This window comes from Saimiri boliviensis, chromosome 14 (assembly GCF_048565385.1).
Source record: "Saimiri boliviensis isolate mSaiBol1 chromosome 14, mSaiBol1.pri, whole genome shotgun sequence".
Taxonomy (NCBI): domain Eukaryota; kingdom Metazoa; phylum Chordata; class Mammalia; order Primates; family Cebidae; genus Saimiri; species Saimiri boliviensis.
In genome coordinates, this window is record NC_133462.1 from 40,852,562 (window position 1) to 40,867,056 (window position 14,495).

The following is a 14,495-nucleotide window of genomic DNA, read 5'->3' on the forward strand; positions in this document are numbered from 1 at the left end:
CACAAAACCCAAGATGATTCTTGACTTTATGGCAGCCTTTGCCTTTTTGGCTTGGGGAAAAAAAAAAGGGTTCTTGAGTTGAAGAATGCCAAAGGCCTATTTGAGATGGGTGGAATATAGGGAGAGCCAGCAGATCAGTCACTCAGTATGTTATTTTATGTTGGATTCTCTGGTTACTAGATGGGTATTGCATTTTTTTGTTGGTTTGTTGAAAATGCCTGTTTTTATCCTTTGCTCATTTTTTTGTGATCTTTTTCTTAGGTTTGGAGTGTTTTTGAAATATTTGGAAACTTTCAGAATTTTACAGAAAATCAGATTACTCTGATAATCTAGCAGGGATCCTAGATTTTCATGTCCCTGTTGATGGCTTACTTAGAACACCAATTGAGACAAAATTATGCATGACAGGAGGGGGAGACTTTTAGTTTCTCTTGTAATGTGTTCTAAGACTGAAATCTATTCTGCATAAACTATGAGGTAGAACTTGAGTGCTATCTGACTGAACAGTTACTCTGTAATTAGGACTGAAGATGGAGGAGGAAGGCGCAGAAGATAACGGCCTGGAGGACGATTCCAGAGATGGGCAGGTAAGTGACGCCAGGACGGAGATGACAAGCAGCAGCTCTGCGTCCTGGTCCAGGTGGTCCTTGATGGCTCTTCTTCCTCTTTACAGGAGGACATGGAAGCAAGTCTGGAGAACCTGCAGAATATGGGCATGATGGACATGAGTGTGCTAGATGAGACCGAAGTGGAGAATAGCGGTGCTCCAGAGTTTGGGGAGGATGGCGCGGACGGCATGCTCGATTCCTTTTGTGATAGTAAAGAATACGTGGCTGCACAGCTGAGACAAGTCCCGGCTCAGCTCCCAGAGCATGCTGTAGGTAACTTGGAGACACGGCGGGATGTGCCCGTAGCCCCGAGGCACCCTGGCGCTTGTGTGCTGCTCCTGTGAGCGAGAACACAGCTAAATCACCATGTACACATAGTTCGGTGTCTAAACCCTGGTGTTGAACCGTGTCCATTTAAATGCTGCGTAGGTCAGGGATTAACAGCTTTTCTGTAGTACTAGGGAATGTTTTTATAATTGTCTGGGAGAGACTTTCAAAGCGTGTGATAAGTCATAAAATAGAAAGCTCTGACATACTAAAAAGATTTTACTTTTCTGAGATGGGAGCTCACTGTTACCCAGGGCAGCCTTCAACTCTTGGGCTCCAGAGATCCTCCTGACTTATTCTCCTGAGTAGCTGGGATTATTGGCACAGGCCAGAGTGCCCAGCTAGTTTTTTTCTCTTAAAAAATAGTTTTAAGAAACAGAAATGGTTTGTTTATTTATTCAGAGACAACAGGCTATGCAGGCTGGAGTGCAGTGGTGTGATCATAACTCAATGCAGCCTCAACCTCCCAGGTTCAAGCAATCCTGCATACCTGAGACTACACAGCAAACCACCATCTCCAGCTAATTAAAAAAAAAAAAAAAAAATTTTATTTTTTAGAGGTAGCCACCACTCCCCGGCTCAGAAACAGTTTCTTTTTTTTTTTTGAGACGGAGTTTCGCCCTTGTTACCCAGGCTGGGGTGCAATGGCGCGATCTCGGCTCACCGTAACCTCCTCCTCCTGGGTTCAGGCAATTCTCCTGCCTCAGCCTCCTGAGTAGCTCGGATTACAGGCATGTGCCACCATGCCCAGCTACATTTTTTTGTATTTTTAGTAGAGACGGGGTTTCACCATATTGACCAGGACGGTCTCGATCTCTTGACCTCGTGATCCACCCGCCTCGGCCTCCCAAAGTGCTGGGATTACAGGCTTGAGCCACCGCGCCCGGCCCAGAAACGGTTTCTAATCTCATCATGTAGATATTCCTGTTAATGTGTTCTCTCTCTGTGTGTGTGTGTGTGTGTGTGTGTGTGTGTGTGTGTGTGTGGTGTATGTGTGTGTATGTGTGTGTGTTGAGTCAGAGTCTTGCTCTGTTGCTGCTTAGGCTATAGTGTAGTGGCAAGATCTCAGCTCGCTACATGCAACCTCCACCTCCTGGGTTCAAGCAATTCTCCTGCCTCAGCCTCCTGGGTAGTCAGAATTACAGGTGTGTGCGACCACACCTGGCCAGTTTTTTTTTTTTTTTGAGACGGAATCTCACTCTGTTGTTAGGCTGGAGTGCAGTGGCGTGATCTCGGCTCACTGAATCCTCTACCTCTTGGGTTTAAGCGATTCTCCTGTGTCAGCCTCCTTAGTAGCTGGGACTACAGGTCTGTGCCACCACGCCCAGCTAATGTTTTTGTATTTTTAGTGGAGTTGGGGTTTCACCACATTGGGCCAGGATATTTTCATCTCCTGACCTTGTGATCTGCCTACCTCAGCCTCCCAAAGTGCTGGGATTACAGATGTGAGCCACCGTGCCAGGCCACCAAGTTAACTTTTTTTATTTTTGGTAGAGATGGGGTTTCATCATGTTGGCCAAGCTGGTCCCAAACTCCTGACCTCAAGGAATCCATTCACCCAAAGTACTGGAATTCCAGGCGGAGCCATCATGCCCGGCCTCTTAACGTTGTTTTAAGCAAGGTTAGGCAGTTATATTAAAAGATGTACAGTGCAGACAAGTGCCAACCCTGCTCCCCAAAGGGACCAACTGTGAGCATCCTTGTATGTGAAGGAGGATCTTTGCTTTGTTAGGGTTTTCCCAGCTTTTCAATTCTGGTGTTTTGGTGTAGAGCTCTCTGGTAGGGCTGTTCAAATACTACAAGCAGTCACTGTCTTCGATCTGATTGTCCTTTTAATCTGACTGATGTCAGGTGCCCCGTGGGTTGTTTTATTTCCTTAAGGCATTGCAGCTTTCAGCTTGGGGGTGGAAATGCCCCTGTAGGACTGAACCTTAAACCTTAGGGTCAAAAGTCACCTCCAAATTGACCGTCGTTTGCCCTAGTGTAGCACAGAGCAACTGGTTTGTCTCCTTTCTCAGCCTGCCACTGCTGTGTGCTAACTGTTTTCAGAGTGTGCACTTTCTGGGTAAGGTGGCATCTAGGTCATGGGTTCAAATCTAGAAAAGGAAAAAAGAATAAAATATTTGGGAGTGGTCTTTCTGTGTTTCACTTAAAAAGGGCTTCAAATTTAGTAAACTTAGAGATGATTTTTCTTTTGTTTGGCGTACAGTAAAGAGAGCAAATGACCAAGTTAGATGTTTGTTTCTAATAAAGTGGGCTAGGAGAAAGTACCCAGGTAGTGTTACCTTAAGAGGATTGCTACCAGGTGAAATTGGAGGAGTGCCGAGTGTGTCGCTTGGAGTTCCCCTTTGGAAATCCTGTAGTTGGGGAGTATGTGTTAATCACCAGTGCTTAGAAACTGCCTGGGAAATTGAATCATCCATTCACCCGACACACACAGGGCATACCCACCTGCAAGCCACTCCAGAGACGCTGGCGGAGCAGAGTCCTGGAGTGCATGTTCCGGTGGAGAGGGAGGTGCTGAACCGAATGACCCATCAGTAGACTTGCAGATGGCAAAAGGTGCCATGAAGGAAGTAGACACACAAGTTGCCTAGAATGTAGTGAGGTATTGCCTTGGTTTTCACAGCTCCAGTCTCCACAAAGTAATCTTCCATTTTGTTTTTCAGGTGGAACGATTCGAGAACACTTTGGAAACTTCATCGTTGGACTTCAAAGTAACTCCGGTAAGTTACCATCTGATTCTGCATCACTGGAAATTTTAAATCAGTGGTTGATTTTCCGTAGTGAAAGAGCAGTGTGTACCTATATAGAAATGACTAAATACTGTGCTGGATGCAGGGGTTAAGAGGTTAGCAAACCAGAAACAGTCTGAGGGCTGGCAGTCTAACAGGGGCAGTGGTATAAAACCACGTACATCACCAGAAGGGGAAAAGAAGTGTGATGAGGGAGCAGGTCAGGGGTTGGGTTTCAAGAGTGCCTGGAAGTCTTCCTAGGGGAAGCTGTGTCTGAAGTGAGCTGGTGGTAGGTTGGGAGTTAGCCGGGTGAAGAGGGAAAGAATAATTTATAGCAGAAGGGGTGGGCGGCAGCTCTGAGGCAGGAGAGAGAGGGCAGCACACAGGGCTGGGGAGAAGCCAGAGGTCTTGGTGCAGAGCAGCTGGGCTCGCCTCACTGAGTCTGGGCCACCAGAAGGGTTGGACCTATTGTCCTAAGTGAGCCAGATGTTGGAAAGGTTTTCAGCCGAGTAGAGGGATCATTTTGTTATAACAGATTTCGGTTACAAATAAGTTTTTAGGAGAAGTTTTTTTTTTTTTTTTTTTTTTTTCATAAATCCACTGTGACCTCTCCTATGATCAGCTGCAGCAGCCACTAGGTCAGTTTGGTCATGAGGTGAGTGGTGTGGCAGTGTAGGGCCCAGACTTGGGAGAAAGGGACAAACTGAGTGTTGCCACTAGGGACCTGCTGCTACTAAAGAAACTGGCAAAATGAGCTGGTTTTCATCAAGTTATTGTAGGAGGGAATACATTTTTTTGAGAGGAGAAAGTTTTGTGGAAACAGGCGTTTATTCACAGATGATTGAAAACTGTATTTGTTGGGGAAATGTGTTTGTCCTGTGTTTAAAGTGACATGTGGATTTGCTTTTTCTTTTTTAAATAGGATATTGAAGAACCTCTTTTGGAGCCAGGTACTGATAAAAGAAACACGACACTTATGGTTTGAAAGTTTTCACACAATTATTTTAAAGCTGTCTATATTTTAAGCTGTGTTATGATCTTGTAAATTATTCTAATGGTGGACAATCCAGATCATACAAGGATCAGAGATTGGAAACCCATTCGTATCACCAGATCTGTGGAAGAGCCATTCTGGCTTCTTGAGGTCAAACACATTTGGTGCAATGTAGTGATTACTTTCATCTCTAACCACGTAGAGTGGCGTTTAATTCCCCCCCGTCCCATGATTCCTCCATGTGTTTCTACACATGAAACAGATCTTGTGATATTTTGCTGCAGTCGTTTTGATTAACGCAGTTAAGGCAGGTTAAAGCTGTTGTCAGGGCACTTAACCACCTGAGAAGTGACTGGATTCCAGAAGAGGAAACAGAGTTTCTTCATGAAAATTTTCAACATACTATTCCCCTTCCGGACTGCGTTTACCTCCTACCGTCAGAAGAGATTCTGATTCCCATGTTGGACTGTTCTGTTAAACGAAATTCAAAGAAATATGGAAATTGAGCTGTCATTGAATGATGATTACATTCCGTTCAGCACTGTGGACATTGGAAAAATCAGAAGACCCAGACTTGAACAAAAACTCGAAGAAGACTGTCGAGAAGCAGCCGCGTGGTTGTAGGTGTTTAAATCTGTGGGGGCCTTTTCTCTTCCGTGTAGCGTAGAGGCTTACCTAGAGGCGGTCACAGCGCAGGTAGTGTAACCAGTGTAACTTGTGTACCCGCGGGTTTTCCAATCTCTGTGTAGCTAGCAGTTCTCTTCGTGTTAGTGTGGCAGCCGTGCCAGTTCCACATTTGTGATTGCTTTATTTCCCTGGTAATTAAACCTTGTGCCATTCTATTCCTGTTAAATCCGTAGAAAATGAGAAAATACTCGACATTTTGGGGGAAACTTGTAAATCTGAGCCAGTAAAAGAAGAAAGTTCCGAGCTGGAGCAGCCATTTGCACAGGACACAAGTAGCGTGGGGCCAGACAGAAAGCTTGCGGAGGAAGAGGACCTATTTGACAGCGCCCATCCGGAGGAGGGTGATTTAGATTTGGCCAGCGAGTCAACAGCACACGCTCAGTCGAGCAAGGCAGACAGCCTGTTAGCGGTAGTGAAAAGGGAGCCCGTGGAGCAGCCAGGCGATGGCGAGAGGACGGACTGTGAACCTGTAGGGCTAGAGCCAGCAGTTGAGCAGAGTAGTGCGGCCTCCGAGCTCGCGGAGGCCTCTAGCGAGGAGCTCGCGGAAGCGCCCACGGAAGCCCCAAGCCCAGAAGCCAGAGATAGCAAAGAAGACGGGAGGAAGTTTGATTTTGAAGCTTGTAATGAAGTTCCTCCGGCTCCTAAAGAGTCCTCAACCAGTGAGGGCGCTGATCAGAAAATGAGGTTTGTTTTTTCTCAGTTTTAGACCAGACGCTATCTCCTTTTCATTGGTCGTTTAATGACACACATAAGCTGTTTTTTCTGCAATTGGCCAGCCAGACTGACGAAATTGTAGTTTTGCTTCTAAAGAATGTTTTATTTCTCTTTGTGTATTTTTAATGGGTGATTCAATTCCTTTTCTTTTTCTCAACCTATCATGGTTGTGTTCTTAAATTGTTAATCATTATCTTCAGCTAAATCGAATTATTTTTATAAATCTGACATTGTATTTTTGGTGTCAGATTTTCCAATATAAGCTTGCAGAGGTGCCTGTTAAAATTTTATTTCAGACTAATTTTCTGGTAGGTATTCAGTTTTAGCACATAATCATATTTTTAGTTTTGTTCTCTTTCATTTTTTTCCTGTATGAGTAACATTAAGTTTTGTCTCTAGCTCTTTTAAGGAAGAAAAAGATATAAAGCCAATCATTAAAGATGAAAAAGGTATGATTTAACTTATGTGGTAGGAGCCATGTATGGATTCCTTATTTTGGGAGGAGGGGACTGGAGATAACTATGCTTTGGATTCAGTCATTTAATTGTTTTATTATGGGCTACTGGAATGAACCACCTAATGGTTTCTCGAGAGACTAGTTTTAGAAGTTCACAAGCATCTGCATTTTACGTTTCTGTTGTTGTCATTTATGTGATAGTAAAAAGGAACAATTCTGCCCATTGAAGAATGTTTCAGGGATTTTTAGAGACTGCTCTCTTTCGAGATTTGATCATCAAAAGACATTTCAGTTGATAGCTGACATGGGCATGATTATTCCTTGAGTAAGAAAACTCAGTTTTTGCTGTCCAGATTTTCAGCCTTCTGTGTGTTGGCATGTGTGTGTGCATTAAATTGAGTCAGAACAGTTGGGATTGAGCGGTGCTAGGGTTTTCTCAGAGGGCTGCAATCTTAAGAATGGTCGTGCTTCCTGTTAGGCCTCGAGGTGATGCCTGAGACTCTCCCTTTTGCACCAGGTCGGGTCGGCAGCAGTTCTGGTCGGAACCTGTGGGTCAGTGGGCTGTCCTCCACAACACGAGCTACGGATCTGAAGAACCTTTTCAGCAAGTATGGGAAGGTATGCATTCCCTCACTGCACACCATCCACTGTGATTCAGAGTTCAAAAGGAAGCTCTGCCGAGCATGGTGTTTCACCGCTGTAATCCCAGCAGTTTGGGAGGCCGAGGCAGGAAAATCACTGGCTAGCAGTTCAAGACCAACCTGGGCAACATAGCAAGACCTTGTCTCTGAAAAATCAAACCACAATAAAGCTCGCCCAGTCTTGTTTCCTGACTTAGAGTGACCAGGGTGCCCAGCGGGGCAGGAGGTTGGTCCTGTCACGGCAGTACTCAGAACAGCGTTATATAAACAGCTTCTGTCTTAGTGTTCTGGTGTTCCTTCCAACTGGTCTCAGAGAGACTGATAGTCTTTTGTCCTATGCAAAACTTAAAGCTGACATGCTGAGTTTTTTCCCTTAAGAATAAGTTGGGAGACTGAGGCAGGTACATCACCTGAAGTCAGGTGTTTGAGACTAGCCTGGCCAATGTGGTAAAACCCCATCTGTACTAAAAATACAAAACAATTAGCTGGTCATGTGTCACATGCCTGTAGTCCCAGCTACTCAGGAAGCTGAGGCAGGAGAATCACTTGAACCCGGGAGGCAGAGGTTGCAGTGAGCCAAGATTGTGCCCCTGCACTCCAGCCTGGGTAATTGAGGAGGGCAATTTAAAATGATGACACTCTTTGGAGTTAATTAATGTAAGAGTCTTTTTTTTTTTGAGACCGCATCTCGCTCTGTTGCCCAGGCTGCAGTGCAGTGATGTGATCTGGTCTTACTGCAACTTCCACCTTCCAGGTTCAAGGGATTCTCATGCTTCAGCTTCTCAAGTAGCTGGGATTACAGGCAGTAGAAACAGGGTTACACCATGTTGGCCAGGCTGGTCTCAAACTCCTGACCTATGTGATCTGCCTGTTTGGACTCCCAGAGTGCTGGAATTATAGGCATGAGCCATCGCACCTAGTGAAGGGTCTTCTGATAAGCAGGTGGCACTGCCCTCGTCTTCCTGGATGTCTCTGAATGGTGGTTTCTGAGGGAGAAGGCTCAGTACCACTTAGTGTCTGGAAGGTGCCCTGATTCCAGGCAGAGTGGGGCTGATCTGATGCAGCCTTTTGGCTGTAGAAGGCATTCCTTTGTCTAGGTCTGTGACATCTGATCAGGTGTTGGTTAGTGTTTCATTGCTTAAGAAGCAGACAGGATCTAAAGAAAGCATTATGTTAAATTCTTTCTAACAGTGTATGTGTTTAAGAAGGGCTTAGGAAATTCTTACAGCTGTAAACCTGTTTATTCAGTTGTTAGTTGACTTCATTCAGACACTGATGAATAAGCAGAAGCAGATGGATGTGTGGTCACTGTCATTAGATCTTTTTTATTCTAGGGGGAAAAGATCATTTAAGAAGGAAACAGGATGTGTTGTGATGAGCATGTTGAGGAAGGTTAGAGCTCACCATTAGTGCATGTGGGAGAGTGTTTAGATTGGGGAGGTGACTTCAGCAGACCTCACTGAAGAAGTGACATTTCAGCCGTGGTGTGAGTGATAGCGTTGGCCTTGCCCGTGGGCCTCGGCTTTGGACAAAAACAGGAGGATAGGAAGGCCTAGAGGGGCAGGACACCGCTCAGCTGCTTGACTGAAGCATGCAGAGGCTGCTGTGACAAACTCCAGGGTGGAGGGCAAAGCCTTAGCATGGTGCCTGCTCTCATTTGGGTTTTGTCTGTCATCAGAAGAGATGTCCTCATAAGGGTGATTAACCTTATGGAGGATGACCCCATCATTGGCCCAGCTCCCTGACCTTGAGAGGGAAGAAAACAGAGCTTCAACTCTGATATGGGAACTGGCATCTGTGTTTCGGCAGAGTCTCCTGACCTTTTGGCCCTGGACAGATTCAGGCAGAGCCTGGACTCCTCCATTTGTGTGGTCAAAACCCCAGGACATCAGAGTCTGATGGGAACCTCGAGCCTGTAGGTTCCACCTTGTCGTTTCACAGTTGGGGCCATGAGGTCCAGAGAAGGGGGATGCCTTAATTCAGATTGACCCGCTGAGTCAGAGATGGGTCACAGACCAGGACCCCATGTCTCAAGGAACATTCCCTCTGCGCACCAGTGGCAGTAGGGCTGGTGTTAAGTCTGCTCTCTTGCTGTTTTCTGTTCATAATATTTGCTCATTGATTTCTTTTTCCCATTTATCTGCCTTTTTATGAGTCGAGTCCTTTTAATGTCTGATGGCTTATTTGCTGTAACTCTGTTGTGATTTACTGGCTACTCGTAGGATGACAGTACACATCTTCCCTTGCAGTCTGCCTGCAAGTGGTGCTCTGCTGGTTTCAGCGTAGTGCACTAGCTGTGGGAATATACTTGCCTTTCCCCTCCCGTTGATTTTTGTGATGTTACACAGTTTACTTCTCTTTAAGAAGGAACCCGTTACTGGCTTTCACTTGTTGTGGTTTGGTTTTTTTGCTTTGAACATTATCTTTTTTTTCTTTTTTGAGTTGAAGTTTCACTTGCTTGGCCCAGGCTGGAGTGCAGTGGTGCGATCTCGGCTCACGGTAACTTCCACCTCCTGAGGTCAAGTGATTCCCCTGCCTCAGCCTCCTGAGTAGCTGGGATTACAGGTGTGCGCCACCACGCCCAGCTAATTTTTGTATTTTTAGTAGAGACGCGGTTTTACTGTGTTGGGCAGGCTAGTCTGGAACTCCTGACCTCATGATCCACCCACCCCGACCTCCCAAAGTGCTGGGATTACAGGCATGAGCCACTGCACCCAGCCTAAACAGTCACCTTTTAAAGAGATGCAGAAATGACAGGAAAAATTATGTTCACCTCACTAGGTGCTCCTCATTGCTTTTTGTTGTACAGTCGGAGATCATCTTCCTCATGAAGGACTTGAACGTTTCTTGTAGTTGGGAGTTGCTGATGATGCGTTGTTTCTTTTGCATGTCAGGAAAAGTCTTTACTTTGCCTTCATTTTGAAATAAATCTTTTCTGGGTATAGAATTCTGGGTTAACTTAATCTTTGTTTCTTCGGTTCCCAATTTTTCTCTTTTCTTCTGGCTGCTTTTAAGTTTCTTGGGGTTTTGTTTGTTTTGTTTTGTTTTGTTTTCCCTTAGAGACAAGATCTTGCTGTGTCGCTCAGGCTGGAGTGCAGTGATGCTCACTGGCTACTTCGATATTTCGGGCTCAAGAGATCCATTTGCCTCTGCCTCCTGAGGAGCTGAGACCACAGGCACACACCACCGTGTACAGCTCATTTTTGAAACTTTTAGTAGAGATGTGTTTCCTCTGTGTTACCTAGGTTAGTTTTGAGCACCTGGCCTCAAGCAATCCACCCACCTTGGCTTTCCAAAGTGCTAGGTTTACAGACATGAGCCACTGTGCCCAGCCTATGCCTGGTAATTTTTTACTGGATGTTGTGAATTGTATTTTGTTGGTGCTAGTTATGCTTGTATCTCTACAAATACCCTTGAACTTTTTTCTGGTATACCGCTAAGGTACTTGACACTTTGGTCCTTGTCAGGCTTTTGCGCTTTGTGAATCAGAGCCAGAGTAGCCTTCAGTTTGGGCTGATTTTGTCTCACCACTGGGTAGTGCCTTCTGAGTAGTTCTGTTGCCACGTGAATTACCAGCCTTTCCACCCTGACTATCGGGAAGAGTAAACCATCTGTGGCCCTGAGTATACACCCCAGCCCTCACCCTCCACCCCCCAGTGATTGTTCCCTCTGCTGCTTACGGGTAGCACTGTCCCAACCTCTGGTTTCCTCCGAAACACGTGCACTGGGTGGGAGGAGCCCTTTGTGGGTCTCTTCAGCTCTCTGTGTGGCTGTGTCCTCTCTGATACTTAGTTCTGCTAACTCTGTCTGCCTTGGTCTCAGAATCTCAGTGCTGTCTTACCCTGCCCCTACAGTCCTCCAACTCATGGTCTGGGAAGTCCAAGCAGCCAGCAGGGGTTAGTCAGGGAGCTCTCAGGGATTGCTGTCCCAGGCAGCCTGATGTCCAGGATCAGGAAGACAGTGCTTAGTTCTCCCATCTTGGCCAGAAGTGGAAGTCCTTTCCCCCATGGGAACATTCATCACAGTCCACGTCCTTGTCGGAGCTTTTCCCGAGCCCAGCTGGTGTGGATGGTGCATTTCTAAGTAGCCCCATTTCTAAGTAGCTGTTTGTGGGCACAGTGGAAATAGAGAAAAAGATGTCTTTGGGTAGGACTTTTGGTTATTAGTTGTGAGTAATGAAGTTTAATGATCTTGCAACCTCGCATGTTTGTGTGCTTCCATTATGATAACTGATCTTGTATCAAAAAATTCTATTTGGTGGCGGGTGCAGTGGCTCACTCCTGTATTCCCAGCACTTTGGGAGGTAGAATTGGGTAGATCACATGAGGTCAGGAGTTGGAGACCAGCCTGGCCAACATGGAGAAACACCATCTCTACTAAAAACACAAAAATTAACCAGGCATGGCAGTGTGCACCTGTAATCCCATCTACTCAGGAGGCTGAGGCAGGAGAATCTCTTGAACCCGAGAGGCAGAGGTTGTGGTGAGCCGAGATCACGACACTTCACTCCAGCCTGGGTAACAGAGCAAGACTGTCGCAACAAAAAAGCAATTGTATTTGGATAAGTCAGGATTGATTAGAACCAATTCAGTAACTAATAATGGAAAACTAAATGTGGAGAGGTGAAAAATAGTGAAGATGATTCTGATTGTCAGGTAATAACGTTAGCAAGTTGTGTGCTCATTTGTATGAGAGAGTAAGAGTGCCCTTTCTCATGAAGGTTGTCGGGGCCAAAGTGGTAACGAATGCCCGCAGCCCAGGTGCTCGATGCTATGGATTCGTCACCATGTCGACATCTGACGAGGCGACCAAGTGTATCAGCCATCTTCACAGAACTGAGTTGCATGGACGAATGATCTCTGTAGAGAAGGTGAGGCAGTTCCCGTCTGTGGTGACTTGCAAATGGAGTTTCCAAGTGAGAAGACGTGGGCCACACGTCATTTCTGTCTGTATTATATTTTAGGCCAAAAATGAACCGGCTGGGAAAAAGCTGTCTGACAGGAAAGAGTGCGAAGTGAAGAAGGAAAAATTATCGAGTGTCGACAGACATCATTCTGTGGAGATCAAAATTGAAAAGTAACGTGATTTTTCAAACCTCTCTTGGAATCCCCGGGAGGAGGGCAAGGGCAGCCGCTGTGGGCCTTGAAAACCACACACCTGTCCCCACCTCTACACATGTAGCCTTGCCAGATTCCCGTTTGGGTCTTCGCTGATTTTTGTATTTTGCTGCCACCTCAGTATTCAGCTTTTATTTATTTTTGGGGGACAGTGACTCACTTTGTTGGTCTGGCTGGAATGCAGTGGCACCGCAGCCTTCACCTTTTCAGGCTCAAGTGTTTCTGTCACTTCAGCCTCCCAAGTAACCGGGACTGCAGGCATACGCTACCAAGCCAGGCTAATTTTAGCATTTTTTGTAGAAACGCAGTTTCACCATGTTGCCAAGACTGGTCTCAAACTCCTGAGCTCATGTGATCTGCCTGCCTTGGCCTCTCAAAATGCTGGGATTACAGATGTGAGCCACCATGCCTGGCCAGTCTTCAGCTTTCTGTTTAAAGCTATTTAACGAAGTAACCTGTGTCTTTAAAAAGTGGATACAGATCATCTTCAGTGTGTATTTATGTCCTGATAGTAGCCTTTTGAAGAAATAGTACCCACAAAATGAAAGTGTGTGTACCTACTATTTTTTATGTACTTTTCCATATTCTGGTTCATGAGTACAGCCTCTCAGAGCTTGGAATCATTTCCTCATCCACGCTGATTTTCATACAGTTCTCACTAACTAATCACAGCAACTGTCAGGAACCCAGTTTTTCGAAGATAAAGCATCATCCAAATGAATGTAGTATGATCTAGTGTTGGAGTAAATGACCTTGAGCTTGTAGTTGGTGCTGTGTCTGACAGATGGCAAGCATTGCTGTGTTTACTTCAAAATTAAAAATATCCCAAGGCACCCTGTGAGTTCATGGTGGCTCCCTGGGGTACCTTGACTTAGTAGTTGGGAACCATGGGTCTGAGGTTCTATTTTTATAAAGGGGTGACTTATATCTTTAATCAAAATGGAGGTAGGGACAGACCTTTCAAGGCAGGTGTGGCTTGTTGATTTTTTTTTTTTTTTTTTTTTTTTTGAGACGGAGTTTCGCTCTTGTTACCCAGGCTGGAGTGCAATGGCACGATCTCGGCTCACCGCAACCTCCGCCTCCTGGGTTCAAGCAATTCTCCTGCCTCGGCCTCCTGAGTAGCTGGGATTACAGATATTTTTAGCACCAGTACTGGCTTCTGTTTTGAGAAGGTAGATTTCGGTGGTGTGTCTGATCATGACGGTGCCTCAAGGCTGAGGGTCTGCATTGAGTTTACATTGTCAGCACAGTTTAGAGGGTAAGCATGTCTGTGAACACAGTTGAACTGGGTGTTTGAAGATGTAATTACAAATTGACATCATAGCCAAATTGGAATTCTTATTTTATTTATTTGTTTATCTCGAGACCGAGTCTTTCTCTGTCACTCAAGCTGGAGTGCAGTGCTGTGATGCTGGCTCACTGCACCCTCCCCCTCCCAGGTTCAAGGGATTCTGCTACGTCAGCCTGCTGAATTATCTGGGACTACAGGGGTGCACCACCACTCCCAGCTAAATTTTTGTATTTTTAGTAGAGACAGGGTTTCACCGTGTTAGTCAGGATGATCTCGATGTCCTAACCTTGTGATCCCCCACCAAAGTGCTGGGATTATAGGTGTGAGCAACCGCACCCGGCCGGAATTAGTATTTTAAAAAAAACATTTTACTTTTTGAGATGGGTCACCCAGGCTGGAGTGCATTGACACAGTCATGGCTCACTACAGCCTCGACCTCCCAAGCCTATGATCCTCCCACCTCAACGTCCTGAGTAGCTGGGGTTACAGGCGTGGGTCAACACTCCCAGGTAATTTTAAAAATCTTGATAGAGACAAGATCTTGCTCTTTTGCTCAAGTGATCCTCACACCTTGGCTCCACAAGCAAAAGACTGGGATTATAGGTGTGAGCCACTGTACCTGGCCCCAAATTGAAATTAATAGTCCCCTGAGTAGTGGGTGTCAGATGAGCCTTCATGAACTTGCAGGTAACACCCCTAGTTTAACCAGCAACTTCAAAAAGATGCATCCCATCAGCATGGCTAGGGAAAAAAAAGTCTGTATTGTCGGAAGGTAGGGACTGTTGCAGGTTTACAATATTCTTGGTATCTTGCATGTGTTTTTCATTCATTGCTTCTCTGTATTTGTGGGAAAGGTGGTGATAATTAGCTAGCATTGTGAGGTGGCCCTGTGGCAAGCATCAGGAATGCAGCCGTTTCCTCAGT

General features: G+C 45.7%; 1 protein-coding gene across 1 annotated transcript in view; it reads left to right on the forward strand.

Moving 5' to 3' along the window:
* Nucleotides 1-14,495, forward strand: part of SAFB2 (scaffold attachment factor B2) — a 36,926-nt gene that overhangs the window by 6,946 nt on the left and 15,485 nt on the right. The window contains exons 3-11 of the mRNA XM_010349504.3: nucleotides 523-587; nucleotides 674-877; nucleotides 3,605-3,661; nucleotides 4,593-4,620; nucleotides 5,525-6,035; nucleotides 6,465-6,514; nucleotides 7,040-7,140; nucleotides 11,884-12,033; nucleotides 12,127-12,239. Of these exons, the coding sequence (XP_010347806.2) occupies nucleotides 523-587; nucleotides 674-877; nucleotides 3,605-3,661; nucleotides 4,593-4,620; nucleotides 5,525-6,035; nucleotides 6,465-6,514; nucleotides 7,040-7,140; nucleotides 11,884-12,033; nucleotides 12,127-12,239 (1,279 nt within the window). The remainder of the gene's footprint in view (nucleotides 1-522; nucleotides 588-673; nucleotides 878-3,604; nucleotides 3,662-4,592; nucleotides 4,621-5,524; nucleotides 6,036-6,464; nucleotides 6,515-7,039; nucleotides 7,141-11,883; nucleotides 12,034-12,126; nucleotides 12,240-14,495) is intronic.